The 14,441-nt window shown below is 41.3% G+C and overlaps 1 protein-coding gene across 1 annotated transcript in view; it reads right to left on the bottom strand.

The window, feature by feature from the left end:
- The window catches only part of nlrc5 (NLR family CARD domain containing 5), a 116,332-nt gene that overhangs the window by 58,279 nt on the left and 43,612 nt on the right, over nucleotides 1-14,441 (bottom strand). The window contains exons 16-24 of the mRNA XM_033036468.1: nucleotides 14,071-14,133; nucleotides 12,478-12,564; nucleotides 9,921-10,004; nucleotides 8,781-8,864; nucleotides 6,168-6,257; nucleotides 4,138-4,185; nucleotides 2,977-3,033; nucleotides 2,158-2,241; nucleotides 1,154-1,237 (exon numbers count right to left, since the gene is read on the bottom strand). Of these exons, the coding sequence (XP_032892359.1) occupies nucleotides 1,154-1,237; nucleotides 2,158-2,241; nucleotides 2,977-3,033; nucleotides 4,138-4,185; nucleotides 6,168-6,257; nucleotides 8,781-8,864; nucleotides 9,921-10,004; nucleotides 12,478-12,564; nucleotides 14,071-14,133 (681 nt within the window). The remainder of the gene's footprint in view (nucleotides 1-1,153; nucleotides 1,238-2,157; nucleotides 2,242-2,976; nucleotides 3,034-4,137; nucleotides 4,186-6,167; nucleotides 6,258-8,780; nucleotides 8,865-9,920; nucleotides 10,005-12,477; nucleotides 12,565-14,070; nucleotides 14,134-14,441) is intronic.

The following is a 14,441-nucleotide window of genomic DNA, read 5'->3' as shown; positions in this document are numbered from 1 at the left end:
AGGTTTTGGGAGGTTACCGCTAGCTGGAGAGAGACAGAGAGAAGTGCTGGGACCATGAAGAAGAATGAAGCTCTGTGAAAACAGTCATGTGATTGACGTCTGGTGAGAGCATTGCTGAAGATAACTTTCCATGGCTATGTAGTGTGGCCTTCAGACGGTGTCTGGGAATAGCCACTTTGCAAACGGATTATATGATGAGAAGGAAAAGATGAACAGGCAACACAACTAAGAGCTCTTTAGCCTGATAAGAAATGAAGATGTGTTTTGTTTATACAGCCCTTGGATAAGGGACAACTTGAAATTATTGACATCAAAGTCATGGGGGCCTTGTGTCAGAAGAAAAGCTTCCTTTAGAAGATTGAAGGAAAAAAATTGTATAAAAGAACGGCAATCTGAAACATTGGCGGTGACAACCTGGGAACAACCATTGCAAGGAGGTACATGTTTGAAGCTCAGAGAAGACTACCCCCTACCGATAGAGTGAAACTGGCCAATTTATTCATACAGGTAATATCTTATTCCAAGTCATGAGTCTTGCGATTTAGGGTAAGAAATGATAAGCTGAAATAATAAACCAAATGAGAAGTTATCTGATAGTTATTACTATCGCAACGTTTAAGAAACATTGAGACAGGTACACGAATAGGACAGGTTTAGAGGGATATGGGCCAAATGGAGGTAGGTGGGACTAGTGTTGATGGAACATGTTTGGTGGTGTGGGCAAGTTGGGCCGAAGGGCCTGTTTCCACGCTGTAAGTCTTTATGACACTAAGTCAATGATTTACATGCTTGCTTAAGTAACTCGAGTGTTAAAACAGATTAAGTTGTACTCAGCCTTGGTTAAGAGTCTTTTATTCGACCACACGTCAGTTAAAATGCTATAGAGCTAATAGTGTCAACAATTCCCAATGCATATCACATTTAAACTCAAAGTGAAAATAATCTAGCCTGGCCTAGCATCAAAAGGACTCTCCAACCAATCCATCTGCAATAAAGTGGTTGTCTTATAGCATTCCAGTGAAGCTGGATTTTCTCAAAATCAGTCACTGTTTTCATAAAATGCAAGAAGCACACTATTCTTTGGATGTCTTTGCAATGTAATCTCACTGCATGGCAACAATTAATCCCATTTCAGATGTATTGGATGACTTACTTCAAAGTCTCCAAGTCTTGCAGATCTGGGAGGTGATGGAGCAGCTCAGCAATGGCCTCATTACTCAGTGCGTTATTTAATAAGCTGCAAGAAATAAATGTTGCAAATCAAACTATGGAAAATATTTGGAGACACAAGAGCCTGTAGATGCTGGAATCTTGAGCAAAGCACTGGAGGAACTCAGTGAGTTAGGCAGCATCTGGGAAGGGATCGGACACTTTGGGTCGCGACCTTTCTTCCGAAGTTGGTCCATTGCATCCACAGATACTGCCTGGCCTATTGAATTCCTCCAGCAGGGTGTAGTGCAGCCTTCAGGTACCTTATCCAAGTGCACTTTGCCCTATCCTATCAACTCTAAAGGAAAGTTTCCAAATTCAAAACAGATTTCAAAATTGCAGCACATACTGACAAACAGATGAGCGTACCCCTCCCCCCTCCATGTCCACAATTTACTAAGTACATGTACCCGAACCAATCTGGTGATAACTATGCTTTTCACACACAGATTTCCGTTCACCTTCGGACATGTCTTTTCATTAACTGGACACTGTTGCAACTCAATTACTCAACTGCTTTCCCTCAATAAAATACACAACGGATGCAGCCCCTTCCAACTTCTGATGCCAAGCTGATTACAAAGCATCAAATCTGACCTTTGGGTCCTTTATGCACTTCAGGGTTTCAAGGCCAGTTTATTGTCACATGTACCAATTAAGCTACAGTGAAATTCACTTTACCATACAGCTATACTAAACAAAAAGCAACAAGACACACAACTACATAAAAGTTACCACATACTTCCTCTAGCCCGTTTTCTATCACTATGTTGTACTTACTCAAAGGTGGACAAAAATGCTGGAGTGAGTAAGCGGGTGAGGCAGCATCTATGGAGCGAAGGAAATAGGTGACGCAGATGCTGTCTCACCCGCTGAGTTCCTCCAGCATTTTTATCTACCTTTGATTTTTCCAGCATCTGCAGTTCTTTCTTAAACATTTGTACTTACTCAAGCTCTGTAAGTGCAGAACATGTTTTAAGGATCAAGCAGAGCTGCCTCATGGTCTCACCATCTATTTCACACTCTTCGAGGCTGCAATACAAAGTGCAAAATGAAGCTTGAGGAGTGGCAGAAGACTCCAATTCCAGAAGCCTTTAAAATCCAGAGTTTAGATGAATGATAGTTGATCTCACAGATTAATGAAATTCTTACATGCCTTGACAGTCTAGATCCTGGCAGGGATATTAGATGCAGGTTCAAATTCTCAAGATAAGGGGCCAGTCATTCAAGACAGACATGAAGTACCTTCATCCAGAGGGCGGTGAATCTTTATAATTTACCGCCAATGGCAGCTGGAGAGGCTCAGCTATATATTGGACAGAGATTGACAGTCTTTTGGATAATGAGGGATATGAGGTTTGACCAGGGAAAGTGGCATTGTAACTAAAGACAGGCTGTGATCTTATTGAATGCTGGAGAAAGCTGAAGGGCTAAATGGCCTTCTCCTACTTCTTTCTCTTTATGTTCTGATGCTGGAATTGAGAACGGTGAGGGGAGCCCTCTTGAAACTTACCGAATAGTGAATGGCCTGGATAGAGTGGATGTGGAGAGGATGTTCCCATTAGTGGGAGAGTCCAGGACCAGAGGGAAAGGGTTATAGGGAGAAGAGGGGAGAATGGGGTTGAGAGGGAAAGATATATCAGTCATGATAGAATGGCGGAGTAGACTTAATGGGCATTGATATGAACCTCTTATAAGCTCTACTTAAATAAGTAATTCCCCCAAATCTTTTAAATATCATTAAAAGATCCTGTGATAGATTCTTACCTTATTTTCTTCGGAAGACATAAGTCTTGTTTTCCATCTTTCCTTTCCTTTTGAAATCTAAAGTAGTTGAAAGAAATTATTTGACAATGCTGTGTTCATTTTCACATTGAATAGTGGAATAACAGCAGACATGGTGACATTTGGGTGATGGGTGGGAAACGTTTAATAAGGCTCTACTCTGAAGTAACTAGATTGCAGAAACAAACAAAACACACCACTGATACTATAAAGCGAATTTAGCGGTCCTGACGAGGGACAACACTGCACAGAAACATCCCATAGCATCCATCTTCTCAGAGTTTATATTTTGCGTCTCACCCAAATGTCATCTAATCCTATCAGCAAAACATTTTGTTCATTACAGTTATCTAGTTTTCCTTGAGGTCACAGTGACACCCATGACGATCAGTTTTTATTTACATTTCACATTCAGTGAGGATTCTTCCTCCCTTGTATTCCAGAATAGCCTCACAAGTGATGATTGTTTCTTTGTGGATTCTAGTTTTGGATTCCCATCTGTGAAAGTATCTACCCTTTCCAAACCCTTTCATAATCTTAGAACCCAAATTCATGTTAGCTCTTGGACTTAGTTATTTTAGAGCAAGGTGCCCTAGTCTCCCCTAATAAGCACAATACATCTTTGCAAAATGCCAAGGGTGGTCTTTGGCTTGCGAGACAGAGATCGCTGACATCCTTCTCACTCACTCTTTCTTTAGCTTCTTCTCCTTTTCCATCTGTTTTTCTCTCTGGTTTTCAAATATCTTCCTCAGTCTTTAAAATACCTTGGCTTACATTGCAAGACTGAGAACCCCTACATTCGTCAAGGTCTCATATGATCTTTTGCATTTCCACTTTTGATGAAAATACTTTTCTTTGTTAATACGCTCGATGACCCATCTGACCAATTGTTCCCCGTCACATTTTCACACAAGAATTGAATTCCACACCAAATGGAGACTTCCTTATGTCCCCTTTTGCAATCTTCGCCAGAAAGGTCATATTGTTAATTATAAAAGGTTGATTGCAAGTTGACGGCAGAATGCAAGATTCTCGCACTTTTTCTGCGCTCAGTAACGTATTGATACAAGGTGTGAGAAACACTAGAATGTGAAGGGAATACGCCTTTGAAAACATTGTCAATATCAAAAATGGCATAAGTACCTGTGATCCCCATGGAACTTGATGAATCCTTTTCCACGCTTCCCCAAACTAAAATGGAAATGAAAAGGTGACGTTAATTAAACATCAAGCCACAAAGCTGTTATAGAGTGTATTACTCCAAAGTTTGCTCTTTCAAGTTGTACACCATTCCCATTTGGAAATATGAATCTAAAATGTTAACTCTTTGCCTATTGGTGCTGTGGCATGACCTTTACCCCCTGACCTCCAGCGGTCCAAGGCAACTCGCCTCTGCCTCTCAAGAGGAACTAGGAACGCACAACAAATACTGGCCTAGCTGGTGATGCTCACATCCTGAGAGCAAATAACAAATATTGAACCCAATGTGTGGGTGGTGTTTGGGCACAACCGGGTTTAAAATGTCACCGTCTTTAGTTCCCCAGTGACACACCGCTGTTCAGAGGCATTAAGCAGCCCATCTGCACACTATGAAACAGCAGGCTGGTGCCCTTCTAGTGCAAAACAATGATTGAACTTTACTAATTCACCCATGTGTATACACTACACGGTATGACATTGTGTAGACATAACAGGTTGATCCTGCCTTCCAACTGCCTTATGTTCCCTCCTGTTATGTGAAAATCATGTCCTGAAACTTTTTTCCATTATGTTAGTGTGAACAGTAATCTTCCTTTGATCTGTTGCCACAATACAGGCAGAGTGGAACATGCTAAACAGCTGCTATTTACAGTACACATATTGTAGGTGGGGCCACTCCCAACCTGTAACGGATTTTTCAATATTTGGAACATTGCAAGATCTGGGAATGTGTTTGGGCCTGTTTCCTAAGCAGCTGGTTTACCATACACAGGACGTACGGCAATTGTCTGCAGAATTACAGCAGCTAACAACCTGACCATCTATCTCCTTCCCACCCCTCACAGAACTCACCTGCATCATCCCACCGGCATCCCTAAATAATTTCGCGGCCTAACACTAATGGAGCACTTAATTCCAATTTCGGTGATTCAGAAGAGTTTTTAAAAATATATCAATTGAGACAATATATTCTCCATATAATGTTGGTTCCCCATCAAGCTCTGAATGAGGTGTAATGCTGGAGCAACTGTTGGTGCTGCTGCCTCTCTAGCTCAGTGACTCTGGTTTGATCCTGACTTTGGATGTGCTTTGTGTGGAGTTTGCAGGTTCTCCCTGTAACTGCGTGGGTAGTTCAGCCTACCCCCCGCCCCCCCCAGATCCCAAAGGCATGTTGCTAGGGTAACTGCCTGCTGTAAATTAGCACTTATTCTTGCTGTGGCAAAGGAATCAAAGAGGAATCGATGGCCATGTGTGAGAGAATAACAAGCAAGTGTACAGGGACAAAAGGAGAAGGAGGGTAGGATTAATGAATTGTTTCTCCAGGTGAGCACCCAATGGGACAAACAACCTCCTTTTGCATTAAGTATAAGGCAGCGTTGTATCAGAGAATAATGTAGAGAGACTGCAGAGAGAGACAGAGGACATTCTGGAAATGTCATTCAGAAAATTAAACAATGGACATAAATGGACAAGGGTTTTTGAATGTGGAAGAAAAGGGAACTAACCTGTTTCGTAAACTAGTTATGACTCTTTACTTAGTGGTTAGCTCTAGATTATAAACTTGTAGAATTGAATTAAGAAGTTAAACACAGATATAAGGTGTGACACAAAAAAAGGTATCACAGGCTGAGATCTGGGAAGCATCACATGAAGGAAATCCAAGATCTTCCTGAGGAGTTAAATGTTTGCGATAAAGTTTCTCCGAATGCAGGAAATGGGACAAACGACCTTTCCCCTCAGTATTTTCTTGTGAAATGTTTTGGAGATTTTTCTCAAAGACATGTTATTCTCAAACAGAAATTTCACTTCAAACAATTTTGCTATGGGATAAACACCCTAACAGAAACAAACCACGCAACTGGAAAATCAAGTTCTTTGCTTGAAGTGGAAATTATAATACAGGTAGATACCTTTATTCCACTTCAAGCAAAGAACTTGTTATTATTTCATCCTCTTTTGTAATTTCAGCTTACCTTATTGCCACCTCTGTTAGGTTTCTGATCTTGTTCATGCATTTAGTCAAGCAAAAGACACTAGTCATTGTGATGAAGTTATTGCTGACACTGCAGTGAGGATAAAAAGTTATTTTAGTCTTAGAATCACACTACATTGGAAACAGGCCCTGTAGGCCAACTCATCCACACCAACCAAAATGTCCCATCTAAGCTAGACCATTAATCTGCATTTGGCACATTTCCCTCTAAACCCTTCCTTCCATGTACGTATCCAAATGGTTTTCAAATGGTGTTATTGTACCCGCATCCACCAATTCCTCTGCAGCTTGTTCTATACACCCACCACACTCTGTGATAAAGTTGCCCTCAGGTATCCTTTTATATATCCCCATTTATGGCTTGCTGAGAGCAGTTGCCATCATTATCAAACAATTTGTAGGTATTGGGAATAATCCTCCCCTAGCATCATTGTTATAAGACCGAAGTGCAATTTTTCATGTTATTCAACATTCTTTAGTAACACCTGTCACAATTTCCGAAATACCTCATCAGTTCTTAAACCCTTTCCTTAATCGCAGGCTTCTCTAAGATCTGCACGCATTAGTTTATACCAAGACTGCTTTGCGCTAATTATTAGATGACATCAGTAGGTATCGTGCATCAGTAATCAGGGTTGCACAGTGGTAGAGTGGCTGCCTTACAAAGTCCCAGAGGAATTCTTCGATCCTGACCAAACATGCTGTCTGTATGGAGTTTGTACCTTCTCCCCTAGTCACATTATAAAATGCTGCTTGCTCTCCACCGACTCCACCTCTCTCTGGTAACTAGGACTTAACCAGACTGGTCTCAGACTGCCATAGGTGTAGTGAAGGACAGCCTCAGAACTTGAGAACTATGATACTAATGCCCCTGTCCCACTTAGGAAACCTGAACGGAAACCTCTGGAGACTTTGCGCCCCACCCAAGGTTTCCGTGCGGTTCCCGAAGGTTGCAGGTGGTTGCCGGAGGTTGCAGGTAGTGGAAGCAGGTAGGGAGACTGACAAAAACCTCCGGGAACCGCACGGAAACCTTGGGTGGGGCGTAAATTCTCCAGAGGTTTCCGTTCAGGTTTCCTAAGTGGGACAGGGGCATAAGACCGCACATTTCCATCTCTAAGATAATTCCCATCTCCGCCCAGCCCCAGCTTACACCCCAATTCCCAAATTATTTCTAGGTGTCTTCCTTCCATGGCTCTCTGTTCTCCAATGCTACACTCCTTGAATTCTGCCCTCTTGAACGAGCTTCTGCTTATGCCCATGAGGAGACACTCCTCAGTCCGATGCCATAATTCCTCAGTGCCAAGGCCATCAACTCATTGCAGATAATAAGAACATCACAAACAGCAGTAAGAGATAAGGCAGACGCAAAAAGCTGGAGTAACTCAGCGGGACAGGCAGCATCTCTGGGGAGAAGGAATGGGTGATGCTTCGAGTTGAGACCCTTCTTCAGACTAGTTAGGGAAAAGCGAAACTAACGATATAGACAATGATACAGAGAGATAAAGAATGATGGATGTGCTGAACTCTCGTCAGGGAATAGGCAGTTGCATCATGGTCGATGTGAATTTGCCTCAATTCCACTTTCTGGCCCCTTCCTCATAATGTTCCTACTTGATAACCTGGCTACTGAGCAGAATATTCCCATCACTCAAAATCTTTTAAATGGGTGATGTTAATTATTCAGTAGTTATGCCCCATCAGTCTGGATTCCCTGAAAAAGCCCTCCTCAATATTAACCCTGTGGATCTCCTAGAGATGCACAAGTATTAATATATCACCTCTTACTCTTCTAAATTCCTGTAGGTATAGGCCAATTCTGCCCAATTATTCCTTATAAGACTGAGGTCTTCATCCCAGGAACTAACCTAATTTTCTACCTGCATTAAACTACTCCTTAAACCTTATTGCCTCGACCAAGTCTTTGGTTATCACCCATGATATATCCTTCTATAAGTGAGGATTTGTTTGATGATATGCCTGTTAAAGCCCGTTTACAACAATATTGTATTGTGCATTAATAGTCAGAGTGAATGCCTCTGATACAAAGCACTGTGGAGATAGATGGTAGTCCAGTTGCCAGTGGGGATTCTGATCACAATATCTGTTATTTCAGTTTCAGTAGTAAAGCAATGTATAAGCCTTGCACAACATTTTAACAAGTCTCTTGATATTTCATAAGATAGGAGCAGTATTAGGCCATTCGGCCCATCAAGTCTACTCCGCCATTCAATCATGGCTGATCTATCTCTCCCTCTAAACCTCATTCTCCTGTCTTTTCCCCGTAACCCCCAAAACCCGTACTAATCAATTTCCTGCTCCATATCCACATTGGGACAGGGAAGGATTTCACAATCGTGCCTATGAAGTATCATTAAAATTTTTTGATATAGCAGTACAAATTGGTGAGCCTCAGATCAGCCTTTGCAGGTGTACTAGCGAAATTTCAGGACATTAAACCTAATTTATAATCTGCATTTCAATCCACTTATTCTATCAAGCACATTCTCTGAAAGCGGAATATAACGTCAAGGAATAAAGTAAAATGTTCCAATGTATCTGACAGTGTCTCAATTAGATTTCCACAACTACTTACTTGATGAGTCTTCCAACATGCAGCTTTGGTAGCAACTCAACTAACTTGCTGAACCCTCTATCTCCAAGTGAGTTATCAGATAAGCTGCAAAGATAAATGAGTTGTGTAGGTACAGGTTCATTGATATGCAGGGCACAGAAAAGGCGACTCCTCAACACACACACACACAGCTTGAAATTATTAGCCTATCCTCGTCAACCTTACGCCACATTTCTGCAATGGTTCCTTCTTCACCCTTGAAGCATTTAAGTTAAGCTTTTTCTCCCAGCTTGTCGGGTTCGCAATCCTACCGTTTGTTGCCTTGAAACATTTCCACATGCTGCCAGTTGCCTTGGCCCACCTCCTTAAATCCATCACCTCGGATTGCCAATATTTTTTAATTGAAATATAATATCATATTGAAATATTTTTCTTCAATTATGCAAAATCATTCTTCATCACATCCCACCATTGATCTCAGCCAATTCACAAGCAAGCATCAGTGACCGTAACTTGGCACCCAGCAACCAATTAATCCAAATGCATTGGTTGTTGCAGAGACACAAATCTCACGTGGTTCTCTTTAAGCAAACTGTGCGCACTGTTGTCGAAGCCCAAAGCTTTACTCTTTCTTTTCTTGATGTGACGCACCCTCAGTCGGGAGTGAGAGTGCCTGGATGAGTATAGTTGTGACTCAGTCGGGAGAATGGCCAGATTGGTAACCATTCTGCCATGGAGCTATTGGCAGTCCAAGGAAGGTATAATCAGAGACACCTGCGTCAAAAATCTTGACAGCTTGCAAAGCTGGGACCAGGAAGATAGACCTTTTGTCCCTGGTTAAATAAATGTGGATATGGATGATATGGTGGCAGGTCTGTACCAGTAAAATCTATAAAATAGAATATGAAATCATCCCCATATCAGAATTTCCCACCATTACAATGTTCACGCAACAATTGGAAATGTACTTGTTTTATCGTGGAGATGGTTACGTTTCCAAGACGAGGCATTTATTGTTATCATGAAATAACTAAATACGTGATGTTATGTTGTGACTTCTCACCATGAATAAATACAAAAGCAAAAGTAAAGTTGCTCACCAAAAGAAGAGCAAAATGCTTTAAGAGCACAGTAGAACATTTTTATTTTGCTATTACTTACTCTAATTCTGATAGATCACTGCAATTCTCAAGTGTGCAGATCAATTCCTCCAAATGCTTTGGTTGAAAGCAACAGCTGGTCAGACTGCAAAGGGAGATCATGAAGAGATTAATTGAATGTTTGAGCCCAGTGTATCTCAAACAACTCACACATAGGTCCTTACACTTGGAAGCAATACCTAAGGGCCTCAAACAGACCAGGCTAAATGAAACAGATAGTAATTGTTCAGGCTTGGGAAGGTTGTCTTTGTATTGCTTGTTCTAATCTTTGTAAGCTGTCTCTGTATTGCTTATTCTCATAAGTACATAAGTTATAGACAATAGACAATAGGTGCAGGAGTAGGCCATTCGGCCCATTAAGCCTACTCCTCCAGTCAATCATTGCTGATCTATCTTTCCCTCTCAACCCCATTCTCCTGCCTTCTCCCCATAACCCCAGACACCCTTACTAATCAAGATTCTGTCAATCTGCGCCTAAAAAGTACCCAATGACTTGGACTCCACAGCAGTCTGTGACAAAGAATTCAATAGATTTATCACCCTCTAACTAAAGAAATTCCTCCTCATCTCCTTTCTAAAGGTATGTCCTTTTATTCTGAGGCCATGGCCTTTGGTCCGAGACTCTCCCATTAGTGGAAACATCCTCTCCACATCCATTCTATCCTAGCCTTTCACTACTCGTTGTGTTTCTCCGACCTGCGCGAGATAACCACTGATGAGGTGTTTGCGCAGTAATCAACCAGAACCAGGACCAATGAAGTCCCCCTCATCCTTCTCATTTGATTTCACTTGTTGTGTGGCCTGTCGCACGACTTCTGTGCATCAAGGTAGCACTATTATCGATGCAAAATTCCTCTAACCCGATTTGATTTTGGACAGCAATCAAATATTGCATAGGGAATCACCAATCATAAAAAATAAATGTTATTCCTTTAATAATCCTCCTTTCTGCACGGTTGACATCAGGGGAGTGAAATATAATTGTGTATTATGCAGATGCTGATTTAACCAAAGATAAGACACAAAAGCTGGAGTAACTCAGCGGGACAGGCAGCATCTGTGAAGAGAAGGGGTGACATTTTGGGTCGAGACCCTTCCTCAGACTCAAATATAATTGCCTTGGCTGACAGCATGTAACATACAGTATATATTGTAGACAATACTCAATATTCACAACTGAACCAGATATAGTGGAAGAGTCTAAACAATTTAAGCAAAATAAAGCTGAAGACATTTGTTGCTCTGAGGAAATGATTAACAGATAATTCAAAGACTTATGCTTGTTTTGTGAAAACATAAAATGCTGCAAATGCCAGAAATCTGAAACAAAGTCACAAAATGCTAAAATATTCAGCAGATTGTGGAGAGAGAAACAAAGATAACGACAAAATAACAGCCATCTGATGAAAAGTCACTGATCTGAAACATTAACCATGTTTCCCCACCCACAACTGTTTCCAGATCTGTTGAGTATTTCTTTACAGCAAATGATCGTTTTTATTATATGAGGGTTTGGTGCCCATAGCTCAACCCCCCCCCCGATGGAATTAAATTCCCGGGTTCAATATCACTTTGCAGGCCTACCCATTGCAGCATTGGGATAGCACTCACTGCCCATTGCTTGCCTCCTTTGGGCTATGCACATCTTTGTTCATATTCGTAATAAACAATGAACAATTTTAATAAATCATTTGTATTGGGATAAAATGATCATGTAGTAAGATGTCGGGATAAGTAGTCATCAACGATCTAATTCATTGGTCATGAAGCAATTTGAGGTATTTGCAGGTTGGTCCTTTCTTAGATTATTTACCTGAGCTCAACTAATAAGAGTCAACAACTTCAAGTTCCTGGGCATGCATAACTCTGAAGATCTGTCCTGGACCCAGCACATTGATGCAATCATAAAGAAAGTCTATCAACACCTCTACTTCCTTAGAAGATTGAGAAGATTGAGAAGATTTGGAGTGTCGACGAATACTCTCTTGAAGCTCGACAGATGTACAGTAGGGAGCATATTGGCTGGTTGCATCGTGGCCTTGTTCGGCAACTCGAACACCCAGGGATGAAGGAGATTACAGAAAGTGGTGAACACTGCCCAGTCCATCATGGGTATTGACCACCCCACCATCGAAGAGATTTATAGAAGGCTCAAAAAGGTAGCCAGCATCATCAAGGACCCTCACCACACTCTCATTCCACTCCTGTCATCAGGAAGAAGGTACAGGGGTCTGGCAACTAACAACCAGGTTCAGAAACAGCTTCATCCCAACAACCATCAGGCTAATGAACACTACGCATTCCAACAAAACTCCAAACTACGAACTGCCTTGGTTGCTCCAGAGACTTCACGTTTTGTTTTCTTTTTGCACTATATTGATTTTTAAAAATTCATTTAACATCTTTTTTGTTTGTTTATGTTATATATTGAGTACTCTGCAAACCTTTTGTGCTGCTGCTGCAAGTACAAATTTTATTGTTCAGTTTTGGTACACAAAACTATAAAACAGTCAAGACTCTTGACATTTGGGTTTCATGGCTTCTTTGGACCAATTTACCTTAATTTTCTCAACCGTGTTGGTTTGCTCCTTGAATCTCCAGTGCTGCTCAGTCTAAAATCCATCAGCTGGACAATTCGTTCATCTCTGCACAAAAAAGAAACCGATTGGATAATAAAAAGAAATGCCAGAGCTAAACGATACATGTCTTTACAAACAGAAGAGAATCAACAATGACAACCCGGAGATAGGCACAAAGTGCTGGAGTAGCTCAGCGGGTCAGGCAGATCTGGAGGCGAAAAATGACCTGGACCGATCAGAGCCAACCATAAATAATTCAGGCAGGGTGTCGCCTGCTGGACTCATTGTTGGCTAGGGAAGATAAACAATGTGGAGAATTGTGGACCCGGTAAAACGACTAGGGATGAGGAAGGGAATGAGGAGGGAGGGGAGAATGAGATGAGGGTACTTAAAATTAGAGAACTCAATGTCCATATTGCAAGGTTGTAAGTGAAACAGGAGGTGCTATTACTCCAGTTTGCGTGTGCACGCACTCTGGCTATGGAGGAGGCCCATTACAGAAAGGTCAGTATAGGAATGGGAAGGAGAGTTGAAATGGTTAGCAACCGGCAGACAACCCAACATCTAGGGCAGAGGGATGAGGGAAGGATACAATATCAACTAAAAACTCTTCCAGACCCGATGAGAGTAGATAATATTATGAGGGGCACAGATAAAGTAGATGGTAGGAAACGTTTCCCCATAGGAGAAGAATCTAAAACTAGAGTGCACAGGTTTCAGAATAAAGGACAAGAAATTTAGAGGAGATGTGAAGATTCTTTTCACTCCAAGAAGGATATGTTCTGCCTGAGTGGAGGTACGTAATCTCACACTATTTAACAAATATCTAGACAAGCTCATTAATTGTTCAGAACACCACAGACCAAGTGTTGGTAAAAGGGATTAGTACAGATTAGTATTTGAGGGAGAGCATGGATGCTTTGGGTCGAAGGGCCAGTTTCAGTGGTGTACAATTTGATGACTCGGACTTGGATTTCTCTGACTGCTTTATAGTTTATCCCTGGTTTCAATTATTTTCCTCATATTCAAAGCTCATGTTGACTGGTTAAATGTTCAAGTAAATTCAAAAATAGTCATCGCCAAGTTTGTCCCAGTATTTTTTTTTCAGCTTGAAGGGCTGAATCGTGATAAATGAAATGCAGGTAAAAGGCCACACATTCACTACACCCCGCAGGCTATTTTTAAATTAAAAGACAACTGACAACGAGATTTAAGTGTGATTTCTACTGGAAAAGAAGGACTGTGTCATGGAATCCAAACCTTGGAAACATTAAAATCATTTCTGTAATCCATTGTAATGAAACTAGAATTATGATTCGTTATTTACACAAACCAGTGCTTCAAATACAAGCTGGCCGTCAGACAGTGCACATTCCGAAACACTAGCTTCAGCCTCAGGGTCTCATGTAATGATGTTGGAAAATCATTTACTCCCTTCACCAAAAAATCAGTGATTCTGATTTAGTTACTGAATGGACAACATGAAAGGGATCTGCAAACTAGAGTTCGGCACTGGTGTACATGCGACTGAAATTTGATTTAAATGAATCTCTTCTCTACAGAATTTCTTACCTGCAGTCAGTGCCTTCACGGTGCTCTGTAAACTTAATTAGTACAGTCTGGGGACATTTCAGGCTGTGAGAAATTACAAACAAAGCATTAAACTTGAATGTGGTGGAAAAAGGTGGAGATTTGTTATGAACTTGCCACCTCTGATCACATACCTATTGCTGCACGGTTAAATGTTGAGAATGTCCCCCTGCTGTCCAGTAATAATAATGCTGCTTCCTCAAGTAAACTGGACTGGTCAAAACTGAGCAGAGAGGTTATGGCCGGATACTCACTGCGAACGGACAGTTTTTAAAATAATATTGCATTGCCTCAAGAGGCCCTAATGTGCTCAGATATGAATTGTAAGGACGTGCAACATGCTGAAAAACTCT

This window comes from Amblyraja radiata, chromosome 17, assembly GCF_010909765.2.
Source record: "Amblyraja radiata isolate CabotCenter1 chromosome 17, sAmbRad1.1.pri, whole genome shotgun sequence".
Lineage (NCBI taxonomy): Eukaryota > Metazoa > Chordata > Chondrichthyes > Rajiformes > Rajidae > Amblyraja > Amblyraja radiata.
The sequence above is the reverse complement of the archived record's forward strand: the minus strand, read 5'-3'. Positions and strand labels throughout refer to the sequence as shown.